The sequence below is a fragment of the Equus przewalskii genome, chromosome 30, assembly GCF_037783145.1.
Source record: "Equus przewalskii isolate Varuska chromosome 30, EquPr2, whole genome shotgun sequence".
NCBI lineage: Eukaryota > Metazoa > Chordata > Mammalia > Perissodactyla > Equidae > Equus > Equus przewalskii.
Window position 1 is genome coordinate 9070355 of NC_091860.1, and position 14501 is coordinate 9084855.

At 45.8% G+C, this 14501-nt stretch overlaps 2 protein-coding genes across 13 annotated transcripts in view; one reads left to right on the plus strand and one right to left on the minus strand.

Moving 5' to 3' along the window:
- Nucleotides 1-11825, minus strand: part of PDSS1 (decaprenyl diphosphate synthase subunit 1) — a 40155-nt gene extending 28330 nt beyond the window's left edge. The window contains exons 1-4 of one of the 4 annotated variants that reach the window (XM_070600891.1): nucleotides 11598-11825; nucleotides 7529-7593; nucleotides 6918-7038; nucleotides 3811-3941 (exon numbers count right to left, since the gene is read on the minus strand). In XM_070600891.1, the coding sequence (XP_070456992.1) occupies nucleotides 3811-3941; nucleotides 6918-7038; nucleotides 7529-7593; nucleotides 11598-11726 (446 nt within the window). In that variant the 5' untranslated portion in view covers nucleotides 11727-11825. Of the gene's footprint in view, nucleotides 1-3810; nucleotides 3942-6917; nucleotides 7039-7528; nucleotides 7594-10084; nucleotides 11452-11597 lie in introns of those variants that run through there. The other 3 variants (XM_070600893.1, XM_008535180.2, XM_070600894.1) reach the window with 3 other exon arrangements.
- Nucleotides 11826-11848: 23 nt separating this feature from the next.
- The window catches only part of LOC103560863 (protein adenylyltransferase SelO-like), a 33673-nt gene continuing 31020 nt past the window's right edge, over nucleotides 11849-14501 (plus strand). For 3 of the 9 annotated variants that reach the window (XM_070600860.1, XM_008535196.2, XM_070600865.1), the window contains exon 1: nucleotides 12118-12405. In XM_070600860.1, the coding sequence (XP_070456961.1) occupies nucleotides 12159-12405 (247 nt within the window). In that variant the 5' untranslated portion in view covers nucleotides 12118-12158. Of the gene's footprint in view, nucleotides 12450-14501 lie in introns of all 9 variants that reach the window. The other 6 variants (XM_070600863.1, XM_008535198.2, XM_070600861.1 and 3 more) reach the window with 4 other exon arrangements.

The window sequence follows — 14501 nt, forward strand, 5'->3', positions numbered from 1 at the left end:
TGGTGCTCACAGCTCATTCAAAAGCCCTACAGCCCTCTTGTTCTCACGGATGTCCTCCTTGGCCTTGACCTCACCAATGAAATGGACAACCATCTGGTTATCAAAATCTCCTCCACCTTAGCAGGTAGCCCTCATTAGAGTCTTTACTTCAAGATCCACTTTAATAATGAGTATGGATACATTAAAAGTGCCTTCTCCTAGGATAAAAACAAAACATTTCTTTTGGCACCAGCCTTCCTGCCCATCCCATAAAGAGCTGCCACAGTAGCTGGCTCAATGATTTGGAACACACAGAAACCAGGAATGGTTCCACAATGATTAGTGGCCTGCTTCTAGGAATCATTCAAGTGAGCTGGTGCTGTAATGACAGTTTTGTTACAGGTTTCCCAGGGTAGGCTTTTGTAACTTCCTTTGCCTTTCTGAGAATCATAAAAGGCACCTCCTCAGATTTTTATCACACTTGGACCCTTGACCTAGTAACTAATGTGAAAACTGCATCTTATAATTTGTACCATCTGATCAGTTTGGCTTTGTAAACTGGCCTAGAGGGATTCAATGCCACTGGACTGTTTGCACAATCAAGTTCAACAGACCTGGGCCAAATACACCTTGAGTAGTCCTGTCATCCCCATCAATGGCAATGACATCCACTTTCCAGTGCTGGAAGATTTCCACACAGGAATGGATGGTGCCAAGATCAAAAAGTGCAGGTCCCTCCAATGAGGTTACTGAGCGGGATAGGCTTGACTTGTTTAAGAAAGATTAGACACTACAGCTGTGCTGTATGCTATGAGTAGAGCAATTTTATAGAAATCTATTTATTATAAAAGTTGTTTTTGGTCTGGATTCTTTGACAGAGTCAGTCCTGACCTACAGTCAGTTTGGGTTTTGCTCTGCTGCAACCTCTGTTGCAGGCTGGGTTCTCTGGGAAGCAGACTCAGAAGTTTAAAGTACAAGATGTCTACTGAGGAGTGCCCTTGGGATCAACACCTGAGGGAGGGAGCGGAGGAAACCGGACTGGGCAAATAGAGAAGTTTCTGGAAGCAGGCTCATCCACAGCTGTGGCTACCCCATAGTGCGCCCTAGAGCTAGAATGGCCCTTCACCTATCAGTCCCTGGATATGGGCTGCCTCAAAGAGCAAGGCCTCAGGTGAGAGGATTCTTTGCCTCAAAGGGGCTGAGGCAACAATACGTGGTTCAGCAGGCGGGGCAGGGTCCTTGGTTGAAGGGGGATCCGGGCGGGCAGCACATCTCAGAATCCACCACAGCTCTGTTTCCTGGGCCTTTCAAATCTCAGTCATCTGTGGTGTGCATTCCTACTTTACCTGCCCAGGCACTGTGGTTATCTGGATACAGAGAGCACAAATAAACATTGGGTCTTAAGCTTTGGGTGGGGCGCCACATTACCCTTTGAGAAGACATTATAAGCTATAGATACCGTTCCCCAGATATGTGCAAATACACAAAAAATTGTGCCTACAATTCTAAGGGGCTCACAGACTGCATAACTCCCATGGAGCCCAGGTGAAGAAGTCCCAGCACAGTAATCTAGTAGGGAGCATTTCATGGACAGCTGAAAAGCTTACTAAAGGACAAAGAGAAAAGTCAGTAAAGGTAGTCGCCCTCTCCCCCTGCCATTTCTTAAGGGACCTGTTCTATTCTGTTTTCTAAAATCTCCTCCAGGATTACCGTTAACCTATTTAAAACACATCTCGGAAGCAAGAAGATGATGTCTGCGAAGCCTCATAGGAGTTGTGGAACTTTGATTAAAGCAGATGAAGTGCTGGAATGGTTCTGGCGCCTCTGGGGTCTGAGGACGCCTCTGGTGGCACAGGCTAAAAACAGAGACTGTGTGTGTGGTCCTGCCCCTGAATGCTGAGCCACATTTTTCCATATTCTAAGTCTTCCTCAGCAAGCAAAATCACAATGGCCCAAGTCTCCAGAATCTTCTCCTACCCATCTTCTTGCTTTGAGTAGCATGGAAGTAACAGCTAGATAGTCAGCCCATTAAGAGCCTGATCCGAAAGAGTCCTCATGAGGTAAGTACTCTCAACAACTTGGGGCCTGGAGAGTAACATTGCTAGGATGCTGCAGCGCCCCAAATGTGCGCCACAATCGCGACTCACACCCCAAGGCCAGATGCTGCCTCTGCCCGGGCCTTTAGTAAGGAGGCCCCGCTCTGATTCCTTACAGGAGAGTGAAGCTGCAGCTAGAACATCCCTGGAGAGGGCAGAACAGTTAAACTAGTGATGCCTTTTCTGTGCTATAGTCTCCCAGGTGCTCTGCAACCAACAATCTATACAGTTTCAATAAGGCAAACTGAGAGAATTTCCAACCACAGGGCTAACAGCCGACAGGAATTAAAGCAGTGCAGAGTATTTTCCTTCCCATGTCATCTCTGAGGGTAATGAACTGTATTATGTGTTAATCTGAGAAATTAAGAATATAAATACACTCTCTGCCTAGAACCGTGGTTCTCAACCAGGAACGATTTTGCTGCCCGGGGGACATTTGGCAATGTCTGGCTACATTTTTGGTTGTCGTCAACTGGGCTGAGGATTGGGGATACCACTGGCATCTAGTGGGTAGAGGCCAGGATGCTGCTACATCCTATAATGCACTCAACAACCCACAACAAAGAATTCTCTGGCCCAAAATGCCAGTCGTGCCAACACTGAGAAACTGTGCTCTGGAATACGTGAGATAAATTTCAACTTTGGTTCAGAAGGAGCATTTCTGCTCTCTGCCTCCAGGCGAAGTGAAAGTGGTCCTGATTATGATTAAAAGGTCACCGCTCCTTCAATCTACACTGCAAGCTTTTCCAAAGTCTGGGGGTAAGTGGCAGGCAGCCCTGAGCATGGTGTCGCGTGCCGAGGGGCTCAGCCGCAGGGCACAAAGGGCTGCGGTGGGCCGAGGCAAACATCTGCTCAGGAGCCACATCTGATGCTCATTCTTACAGCATCCTTAAAGTTAGCGCTGTCAAACCTGAGGCTTTCCTTAAAGTATTCTTCATTGAGAAGAGGAAATATAATACAAATGTTCAACCCTAGGGAAATGTATTAGTACATTATGGTCTACTGGAATTTCCATCAATAGATTACGTGATGCAAAAATAACAACTATCAAGACACTCCTGCAATGTGGTAGAGTTTAAAAAACAAGCGTAAACAAAGCAGAACACAAAATTATACATCTAGTCTAACTGAACCCAAGAGTGGAAGGACAGAGGATGACAAAGATGGCTGCATGACATAAACGGTAAATTCTTTTTCCTTTTAAGATTTCCTGTAATATTAAAATGTTGCTGTTGCTTTAGTATTTTAAAATTTTATATAGATTCAAAATACAAAAGTTGAGGCCCAATGGTGAAAATGCCTTCTTTTAACAAGATTTTTCTGGCACCTTTCTGAAGGTCCCAGGAAGGCAGGCCCTGTGGCGGGTGTGGTGGCCAGAACCAGGCCAGGCTCATGACTTTACGACAATCAACCTTTGGACTAACCGCCCTGTGTATATAATGATTACACACGTCCTGGTATTCTTTACTTCTGAAGGAGAAAACTTAATTTGGCTTTCAAAATTTTTTCTAGAATGTTCATTTGCAGCTGAAGTTGTTCTTCCATGGACATTAAAAAGTGCAGAAAAGGAAGATGCCCAGACCAGATTCCAGAGCGACCTTAGCGACTCAGCGCCAGAAACTCCCCCTCACAACTGAATTCGTAAATAGATGCCACTTCTTAAACAGGAAACTCAATGGCACCCTTGGGAAGGAAAATTTGCCAAACGACAGAGGGCTGAAAGCAAGTAACTCACCGGGAGTTATCATGATGGCTATTACAGGCTCGGGCCATTAGCACCACAATAATTGGTCGAAAGGCTTTTCCTTTTCCATCAAAGTAATATTCAGACATTTCCTTAAGTTCTGTTGTAGATATGAGAAGTTCCTGAAATAAAGTTTCTGTGTGTCAATATGGCATCATAACTTGCACAAAAAGTCAACAGGATTTCTTTCAGGAAACTTTGTTTCTCCCCAAAACGCCCCCAGTACATAGCTGTGTATTCCAGTTGTAGGTCCCTCTGGTTGTGCTACACGGGATGCTACTTCAGCAGGGCCTGATGAGCAATGCCATGTCCGTGCCCAGGATCCGAACCGGTGAAACCTTGGGCCACTGAAGCAGAGCATGTGAACTTAACCACTCGGCCACAGGCTGGCCCCTTACAAAACTTTGATTTGATCTCAGTGTACTCATTTCAGTTGAGAAATTCAGCACTCATGCTGGGAAAGGTTTCAACACTGTATGGCCACAAACCTGGCTGCCCAGTGGCTCAGCCCCAAGTCGCTTAAGTGCTAAGGCAGCCACTGCCAACTGCCCCAATGACTCCAAGAGACAGGAAGGGGAGGATGGCACTAGGTGGCTAGGGACTCTGGGCCAGTGACAGCTGGAGAGAGAAAGGAACTGGGGCTGGTAGCAGCTTGGAAGGTGGAGGGGAGAGGACAGAGATGGGGAGTGTGGGAGCCAGTGGCTGTCAGGAGCCAATGAAGCAGGAGGTCAGAGGGTGTCTGGGCTAGGGAGGCAAAGCTATGTATTAGGCGCAAGAAGACATAAGATGGAGGCCAGGGAGAAGCAGCCGAGGTCAGTAAGTCTGGCTCAGCCGTTATTTAGCAACAGGCATGTCAAAAGTTCACAGAGAAAGTTTAAGACCTGGTTTGCCTGACTGCAAGGAGCTTACAATTGAGTTGGGGAGACACAATTTTTAAAAATATGAAATATTCAGTGAATAATACAGTGGTAACTTGAACTATGCTGTACATTAAATGCATTAGTTCAAGAACGGAGAGCTCAGTGTGGGCTAGGAAAACTGAACATTTCACGGAGAGATAAGCTTTGACCTGCGATGATTAAAGCATAAGTAGGATTTTGATTTCTGAGGAGGAGGCAGAGCCCTCCAGGTGATGAGCGTGTGTCCATAGCGCCTGCCACTCAAGGACTTGCTGGATTGGATCAGAGCTGATCCCCCGGAAGCAGCAGGAGCTAATGGACCTGGAGGTCCCTCAGCCAGGCTCAGGTGAACATGACACAGCGTCCAGTCATTAACTCACTGAATGATCAACTCAGTGCCAAGCACAGCAATAAACTCAATGGTTACAAAGATAAATGAGACTGCTCCCTGCCTACAATGAGTTCAGCATGTAGATGGGGAGAAGTAAAACAATAATTGCAATATAACACAATACGGTGCGATGGGTGCTGTCCCTGAGGTAAGTGCAGTCACTCTGGAGCACAAAGGAGGGACCTGCGGCTCAGGCCGAGATGAGGAGGACAAGAAAGGAAGGACAGGGCAACAGCAATGGGGTGGCTGACCTAAGGCTATGGAGGCTGAAGGCAGGAGGCAGCCTAGGAGGATGGGGAGGGGAAGGAGACAGATGAATGGAAGATCCCTCCAGGTTCCGGGGCGGTGCCTTCAATGAATATGAAAAACAGGAGAAAAAACAGTAAGGGAAAGCAGAGTTTCAGATATGTTGCTTTGAGACAGTTGTGGACGCTCCACAGAGTTGCCCGGTGAGGAGTTAGATGTATGGGTTTAGGAGAGCGAATTCAAACTGGAATTGAGATCTTCTTTGGGAGTCATAAGTAAGGCAAAGGGGATACAGAGAGAGGAGGGGGCCGAGAGAACTCCAGGGAACAGCAAAATTAAAGGGAGTAGGGTGGAGGGGACAGAGAGGACCCAGGAAGCAGACTGAAGGACGGCCCACGAACGAGGAGAACGGGGAAGTGCAGATGCCCGGGGAAGAGTTTCACAGAATGGGGAGTGGTCAACAGTGTCCAATGTTCAAAAAAGTCAAGGAAGATAAAAACCAAAAGGGCCCACGGGATTTAGCAGAAGGAAGTGATGGGTGACCTGGGCAAAGGCACTTTCAGAGGAGAGGCTGGAAAGGAAGGCACAGTGTGATGGTGGAGTAAATGTGAAGGGGCAAAACAGAGAGAGAGGGTAGAGGGCACTGTAGTGGGAAGGGAAAGGCTGGGACACAGGGTCAAGGGACCGTCATTTACACGAGGAACATGAAGAAACCGGAGCACCTAAAATATAAATGTGAAAGAGACACGAAGAGGGAGAGTTTGCAGACAAAGGGGAGAGAACAGGCCACTGCAGGAGCAGTTCCTAAGGCACTGAGGAAGAGGCAGAGGGGCTGGGTCTTTACTGGAGGTAAAGGGACTATTCTGGAAAGGAAGGGAACATTGACTTCACCGAGACAGGAGGGAAGGGGCAAGCACGGAGACAGGTGCAGACGAGCTTGTCAATGGTGACAGAGCAGGGGGAGGTCCTGTTCCATGGCCTGGACTTGGCCCATCAAACAGGAGGTGGTGCTGCTGTGAAACAGGACAGTGGGGTGGGTGCTGGCGGCGGAAAGGGGAGAACCTCGACAAGACAAGGAAGCTGACGAGGGGCCTGTGGACATTTCTGGGCAACATTTGAGAATCCACGCGAGGTTGGGAGCCACTAAAAGTTTTTTGGGAAAAAGGTGTTTAAGGCTTTCTGCCCTATTTGGGGCCGTCCGGCACCGATATTCAGAATTGGATAAGGAAGAGAGTAGCAGGAATCACCAGAGGCTTCAGTGTGTTAACAGGCCTGGAGTAGGTAAGCAATCGGAGAGAAAGGTTAGATAACTCATTGGACAAGTAAGTATGTGCTGCGTGTACGGTTTTTTGCAGTTTCCCAACTTGGCAATAACTTCTTTCTGGATGGTAACACGTATTGCATCCTCCATATTGCCCCACAGTTGTTGCTCAAGAAACATCTGAAACTTGATAGTCGTGTGTCAAGTTTGCAATAGCATCATACGTATCTGGAAATCTGCACTGTTTCTCATAATTCTAAGAAATCAACAGTAGTTCGTAGCATCATCAGAACTATCTTACCTTTCTAATGTCCTCATACAGACCTTTCAAGTCCCTCCAACCAAGTTTAAAAGGATCAGTGTATTTCTCACCACTCCGTGTCTTACTACAACAGCACGCGGCCGACGTTGTGTGCTGGAACCTGGGACAAGCACAAATGCACACAATGTAAGTCTGAGTGCTATTTTATTAGGTGAGATAATTTCATTTTTAAGTAAAAATTATATACACATGTGCATATAGTTATATATATAGTTGAGTGAGATGATGGAAAACTTAAGCCCAGATACTTGCTGGAAATTAAGCTCGAATCCAAAACAGTCATTAAATTTAGAAAGGCATACAGAATTATGTTCTTGCTAAACACTACATCAGTAGTACATTTTTATAACCAGGGCCTTGAGAATCCACAAAATCAAAGAAAGACTTAACTATGTTCATTGTGTTCTGGGTTGAGTTTAAATTTTATTAAATTCTCATTTTTTGAAGAGACAGACCACACAGGGTAGATATTGTAACATTTAGCTAAACAACATTAAATTTGTGGGACTAGCCCACTACATTTTAGAATAGAAATTCACTGGCCATACGGTTAATAATTTTAGTAGTTACAACATAGATTGTAAACTTACCTTGATATACTATACATATTTGGAAAGGCAGATGTTAAACTCTTCACAAGATTAAAATAGGATACCTATAAAACAAAAGTATCAAGAAACTTGTAAGAATATGCATGAAAAACTTGTTTCTAATACTAGATGCTCTCATAATTCATAATAATCTTTATCTTTTAACGTCCATTTCTAAGTAGATTGCAAACTTTCAAAAAATGACAATGTCTCCTGCTTACAAAAGCAACATTTGTCACTACGGAAAATATAAATAAGAAAAAAGCAGAAAATAAGAAACATCTATAACCCCTCCCCCCAAAGAAAGCCGGTTTTCACACTCATGTCTATCTTTCCAGATCTGAAAGTAGTTTAAAGACAATTATTTCCATTTAACTAGGATTGGTCAGAGAATAGTGAAGATCGGTGTTACTTACACGCTTTCAAATTCTTAAATTGATTTAAAACAAAGAATCATCAAGATTCCAAAGGCATCAGCCCAGATGGTGAAAAGGAAAAGATTTCAACGCTAAGGAAGGAATTTATATTTGAACTTTTTTTTTTGAGGAAGATTAGCCCTGAGTTAACTGCTGCCAATCCTCCTTTTTGCTGAGGAAGACTGGCCCTGAGCTAACATCCATACCCATCTTCCTCTCCTTTATATGTGGGACGCCTACCACAGCATGGCTTGCCAAGTGGTGCCATGTCTGGACCCAGGATCTGAACCAGCGAACCCCAGGCTGCCAAGAATCGGAATGTGTGAACTTAACTGCTGTGCCACCCGGCCGGCCCCTATATTTGAAGTTTTTAAGTGTGGCTAGGACAGTACTGAACTGCCTATTATAACTTATTGTTCCTAAACACACTCGGAACTGGTGCCTCTTAATAAGTAATGTTAAGAAGCAAACAAGTCCTGCAACACATTTTGGTGATATGAACTTAATCAGAGATCAACGAACAGGACACTACTTCTAAAAGATTCAGAGTTGGTGACAATAAATTTTAGTTTCAAAAATTATGGAGCACTATCATGGGCCAGGAATGTGACAGGTACTGGGGACCCAAGTCTGCCAGGCATTTCAAAAATAACTAACTTATTAATTTAATCTAACGTTAAGATTAGATCAATCTTAACAAGGGCTTTTATAGAGTATTTGAGGCAAGCATTTTGACAAAAAAGACGAATTTAGCACAAGAAAAATAGAACTCATCTACTCTATTAGTAATAAAGTCTTGCAACATGCTTTTACACTATTATTTTATCCTCACAACTACTTGCTTTATTACAGTTGGGAACTTGAAGTTCAGAAAAGTCAAAGTCTGAAAAACTGATACACAGATATGTTTACACTACATCAAAGGAAAAAAGCACCTACAGGACTGTGTGCATTATGTGATCCTGCTAAAAATGTATACACACACACAAATAAAATACATAGAGAATAGGGTTTGGAAGCATATAAAACAGGATAGTAAACATTGTTATTTTGGAATAAATAGATTTGTGGGAATTTTTGTTTTATTCCTTTTTTTAATATTTTCTTGTTTTTCTCTAGTGAACATATTGCTTTATACATAGTAAAAAAAAAACCATACGTGGGCTGGCCCGGTGGCATAGTGGTTAAGTTCACGCGCTCTGCTTTGGCAGCCCAGCGTTCACAGGTTTGGATCCTGGGCGTGGACCTGCACACTGCTCATCAAGCCACGCTGTGGCAGTGTCCCATGTACAAAATAGAGGAAGACTGGCACAGATGTTAGCTCAGGGCCGATCTGCCTCTTAAAACAAAAACAAAAACAAAAACAAAACCCATAAAGGTTGACTTTGCCAGGCATGCAGTGGCCCAGGAAGCCAGTTTGAGTTCTATTCTTTCCACTGTAACATTACGTATTCATTAAGCCACTAAGAACATTTATGATAGCCCAGGCAATTACAATGTCCCAAGAAAACAACGTGATAATCTACACTTTTGATTTTACCATTATATGACACTTTACCTACTTCTTTCAACCATCATGGGTAATTAATTCATACGAATTCACTATTTTATTAGAATACTTATTCAGGTTGAGATGTAACCTCTAACCAGGGATGAAGAGTTAAAATTATCCAGCAAATAGAGTGCTCTTAACCACTAGGCAGTGCAGGTTGGTAAAATCATCGTCTTTGGAAGATGGATCTTGGTTCAAATTCCAACATGTCCTGGCTGTGTTACCTTGTGACATCTTTCTGATCATGGAGAGATGCTGAGATTAATTTAGAGGGTATATGTAAAACTCTTAGAGCCAAACACATTGTATACATTTAATATAGTATCTATTCGGTCAAGCTATTTTCTGCTTTAAGAGTAGCTAAGGGCAATGTTTTCCAAAGTGAGGTGGGAGGTATTGAAAGAGCAGTTAAGTTTAAAAGGCAGTGGTGAAACTGGAGCTGTACCACTCCCTGCAGGAGCGACAATCATTTTCCAATTCCGATTTTGTTCCCTACCTTTCCATCACATACCCTCCCTGAAAGTCAACCTTGCCTTTCATGCATTTTTTTTAAAAAGAGAAAATGCTGAGCAAGAAGCAAAGACATACCAACAGGTGATTTGGCACGATCCAACGTGCACTGGTTCTCATCCCGTTACAAGATTTGTTAACACTACCATGGAGCAGATGGCAGCGGTACATACATCAGCAAGTAGGAGAGCTGTGTTGCAGAGCCCGACGTGGCTTTATTATTGTTGCTTTTTGTCCCCACGGACTATCCGGCCCTAAGAGACTTGAACTAATCAAAACACACACGCCTGAGGCAGACACCAGAAGGCTAACATACTAATTTATACTAATATTTATAATAATATTTGAGGTCTGGCTAGGACAGGACTGAACTGGATCCCGGCAAAGCCCTGAGACTCTTTCCCCATCTTCTCTTTACTGTCTAGTCTGTCTACCAGCCCAGCTGCCAGTCTCTCTCCAAAGGTCTATTTTGGATAAGTTGTGATATGTATCCACTTTGATACAAAGTACACACTTATAAAGGCTACATAATTCATATCAATAAATGGTGTTTGATGGGAATACGAAGTGTACCCAATCTAACCCAAACGGAGTCCTAAATTCAAACAAACTTTTAAAAAATGACGCTTGCAGATGAGAGGTGAATACATACAACTACTGTGTGACTGGAGAAGTCTCTAAAAAGGACCGTGAGTCCAGATTTTGCGCAATTACGCTAAACAGCATGGGCCTACCCTAGGGCACGTTGAAAATGAGTCACTAGGAAGCGCAGAAAGGACTCACAGAGCCACAGAAACATGTCAATTTACAGAGGCAGAAGTGACCGGAGAGGGAGAAAAATGAGCTTGGGTCCGCAGGCAACAGGGGAGAGCTGTCCAGGAGTCCTGGTTTGTGCGGAGATTCTGACTCTACTTCAAGAAGTCATGGGTCAAATCAAAGATGATCCGAGGTTTCTCTACTCGGACAGCCTCAGGCCTCTTCTCCTTCCGGTGCTTTCCCCCTAGTCCAGGTATGCTCTCCCTCCGAAGCAACTACCGTCGACAGAAATCCGGTCCTCCGGAGCATCAGCCCTCCATTCTCCACAAGACCTTTTCTGCCTATTCCGAGGCCACTGGTTCCTCCGCATCTCTGAGCGCCCAGAGCACCTTTTGCTCTAAAATCCCAGTTATCTGTCCTCCCGAAGCCCTGGCTGTAACTCGAAAGGAAATAGCTGCAGACGGTCTCCCGGCTTTACTTTGTAGGCGCTCCAGGAGGCAATCTGACCACTCCCGCGGCGTTTCCTCGGGACCTGGTTCCTCACCGCTCCCTCCCCAGACCTCAAATGCCCCCTTGGTCCCCAGGACGCCGCTCTGCAGTCCGAGCGGGGCGCCCCGACTTCAGGCCGACGCTCAGCGCCCACCCTCCGAGGCCCCCGCGCGCCTCGGTCCCGTCCCCGGCGCCCGGCTGGCCCCGCTCCCCTCCCGCCGCCGCCGCCGCGCCGCCCTCCGCCCGGGCGCACGTGCAGAGCGCTCCCATTCATTCCGCCGCGCGCTTGTCATTGGCGCCGTGACCTCTGCGCCCGGCCGCGGCGCGCTCCATCCCCCGGCCTCACCTGCGCGCCCGCGTCCGCACAGGCGCGCGCCCCGCACGGCCCCGCGCGGCCGGGGGAGCCGGGCCCGGGGCTCCGCGCCGGCGGCCTCCAGGAGCAGCAGCGCCGCCACCGCCACCAGCGCGAGGCCATGGTCCGAGTCTGAAAGTCGCGGCAGGCCCGCAGCTCCGCCTCTGGCCCGGCGGCCCTCCTCCCGGGACCCGGAGCCGGAAACCTGGCACAGGAAGAGCTTCGGCCCCGCCTCGGCCGGCCGCGCGGGGCCTCGGGCGCCTCCCCGCTCCGGAGCCCGGGGACGGCCCGGCCCTGCCCGGCAGCGACCGGGGAAGGCGCGCTGGGGGGAGCTGGGCCCCTTCGCCCCCTGCCGGCCTCTCGGCCCCGGAGAAACCAGCCGCGACCTCCCACGCGGGCGAGCGGTCTCCCCGATCCCCTCCCCGCGCTCGCGGGAGCTGGTAGCTCCAGCAGCCAGAGCAGAAATGCACTTTTCGGGACCTGGCTGTTAGCAGAGTGTGCTACGGCGCACCCGACTTCCGGTCACTAACTCGTTCTGCGTCTTTATGTAGAAATATGACTCAAAGAACCGGGTTCCTGTTTTGCTGGCTAATCCAGAGGCTACAGTTTCCGCAGCTGCTGCTTTTGGATGTTACCTGCCACGCCATTGTCTGCTGCTTGTTGCAACCTGGCCTTGAAAGAAGTGACAGCGTTTTCTATCTTTCCAGTAACAAGTCAAGCCACGAGCAGGGTTCTTGTGAAAAAGAAGTTAGATTAGCCTCGTCTCTCGACTTTTGGACTCTCTCCTCTGAAAACTTTATAGGTACATTGTGACATCGTTTGGCAGTCTTGCTCACATCTGGATATGTGAGTCCCACTCGTGGGGGTACTAGGCTGTGTGAAATTGTTTACTGTTTGGTAATGTTGAACGTACTTGTAGCCAGCCCGGAGAATAATGGAGAATGTACAGGATTAGCATCTAATACGGGTTAGAGAGACTTTTTGTTAATTCTGTAGCCGGATCTACTCTTCTCATGGTAGTGAGAGAGCGTATTTATTACAGAAATCGGTGATATAATTATTCACTCAAAACATGCACACAAACAAACAGCCAATGAGAGAAAGTGTAAGCATTAGGAATACAGAAATACAAGTAACATACTCTGTCCTCAAAAATTCACTCTTATAAGGAAATAGATCAGCAAATAGGCAGCTGCACCTCTCTGATCTTTTTTCTTGTTCTTCTGAAACCATGCTTTTTGCATTAAAGAATGCAAGTACCCATATGGCTGAGCACATTGTATTTATCTTCAAAGTATTATTTTTTATTGAATGAAAGCATAGAATAAAGAAGTTTATTACAATAAACCAATTTTGTGAGGTTTTTTCCCCCCAATCTTGAAGAACATTATGTAAAAAACATGACAGGTGCTTTACAAATAAAAGTTAATATGCACCTGTGGCTTATCTTGATACAGGTTTACATATTTAGAAACATCTAGCAGGCAGAATTTACCAAGTAGAGTGTACTGATAAACAGGTGGACTTGCAACAATCCTATGACCTGGATGTTACCATCTGCTCTTTTTCAGATAGGGAAACAGAAATGGAGGAATTGAGCATTGTCCCCAAGCTCATCTAGTAGGTAGATATAGCACTATACAATTCTAGCAGGCCATTTTCATTTAGAAATTGTTTACCCAGATTAAAACCAAATATTTGGCTCTTGAAAGGGTGTCATATGGCAAGACTAACCTGGGAAGCAGATGGAATTCTTGAAGGCTTCCAGTATTACAGTGGAGCTAAACTCTTGATGAACAAGAACCCACCAATAGGACATGCAGAATACACAGGGGTTCTTTTGACTCAACGAGACCAAGCTTGAGTCCAAGAAATTAAAAACATTGTCTGAGCTGTGCAAGTAATTGCCAAAGAACAGAGGCCTCTTGTGCACAGGCTAGAAATGACTTTGGTCTTTTTTTTTGTTTTTTAAAGATTGGCACTTGAGCTAACATCTGTTGCCAATCTTTTTCTTCTACTTCTCTCCAAAGCCCCCCAGTACATAGTTGTATATTGTAGCTGTAGGTCCTTCTAGTGTGGCATGTGGGACGCCACCTCAGCATGGCCTGATGAGCAGTGCTATGTCTATGCCCGGGATCCAAACCGGTGAAACCCTGGGTTGCCAAAGTGGAGCGCGTGACCTTAACCACTTGGCCACGGGGCCAGTTCCACATTGGTCTTTTTTTTTTTATTTTTTTTTTTATTTTTTCCTTTTTCTCCCCAAAGCCCCCCGGTACATAGTTGTGTATTCTTCGTTGTGGGTTCTTCTAGTTGTGGCATGTGGGACGCTGCCTCAGCGTGGTCTGATGAGCAGTGCCATGTCCGCGCCCAGGATTCGAACTGACGAAACACTGGGCCGCCTGCAGCGGAGCTCGCGAACTTAACCACTCGGCCACGGGGCCAGCCCCTCCACATTGGTCTTTTCGACTGTACTTGTACAAATGAAACAGCCAGTCTTGACTAATAAAAATGGAATAAGTGTGTAATTGAAAGCATTTTCAAAGTTGTTATTTCGATGTTGGAAAGTTGGTTACACTTTAAGACATTTTCTTTCTATTAATGATGGTACTATTCAAAACATTTTCTACAGTAGGGCCAGACTTTACAATCAGGAGAGATAGCCGTAATAGTGAATACATATTAACCATGTCTTGGTTCATGGCACCACATAAAAACATCTCATCCTGAGGTTACTCAGTGAATTATGAATGAATAATCAAGGCAACTGGGGTAAGACCCTCTACGGAGAGAAGAGTTCAAACACAGTTGCACTGAAAGGTCAGCAGTTCTTGTAGATTTTGTATTCTTAGGCAAAACTGAACTCTAAAGAATTTGGTTTTGGAATTACTGATTTCTCTG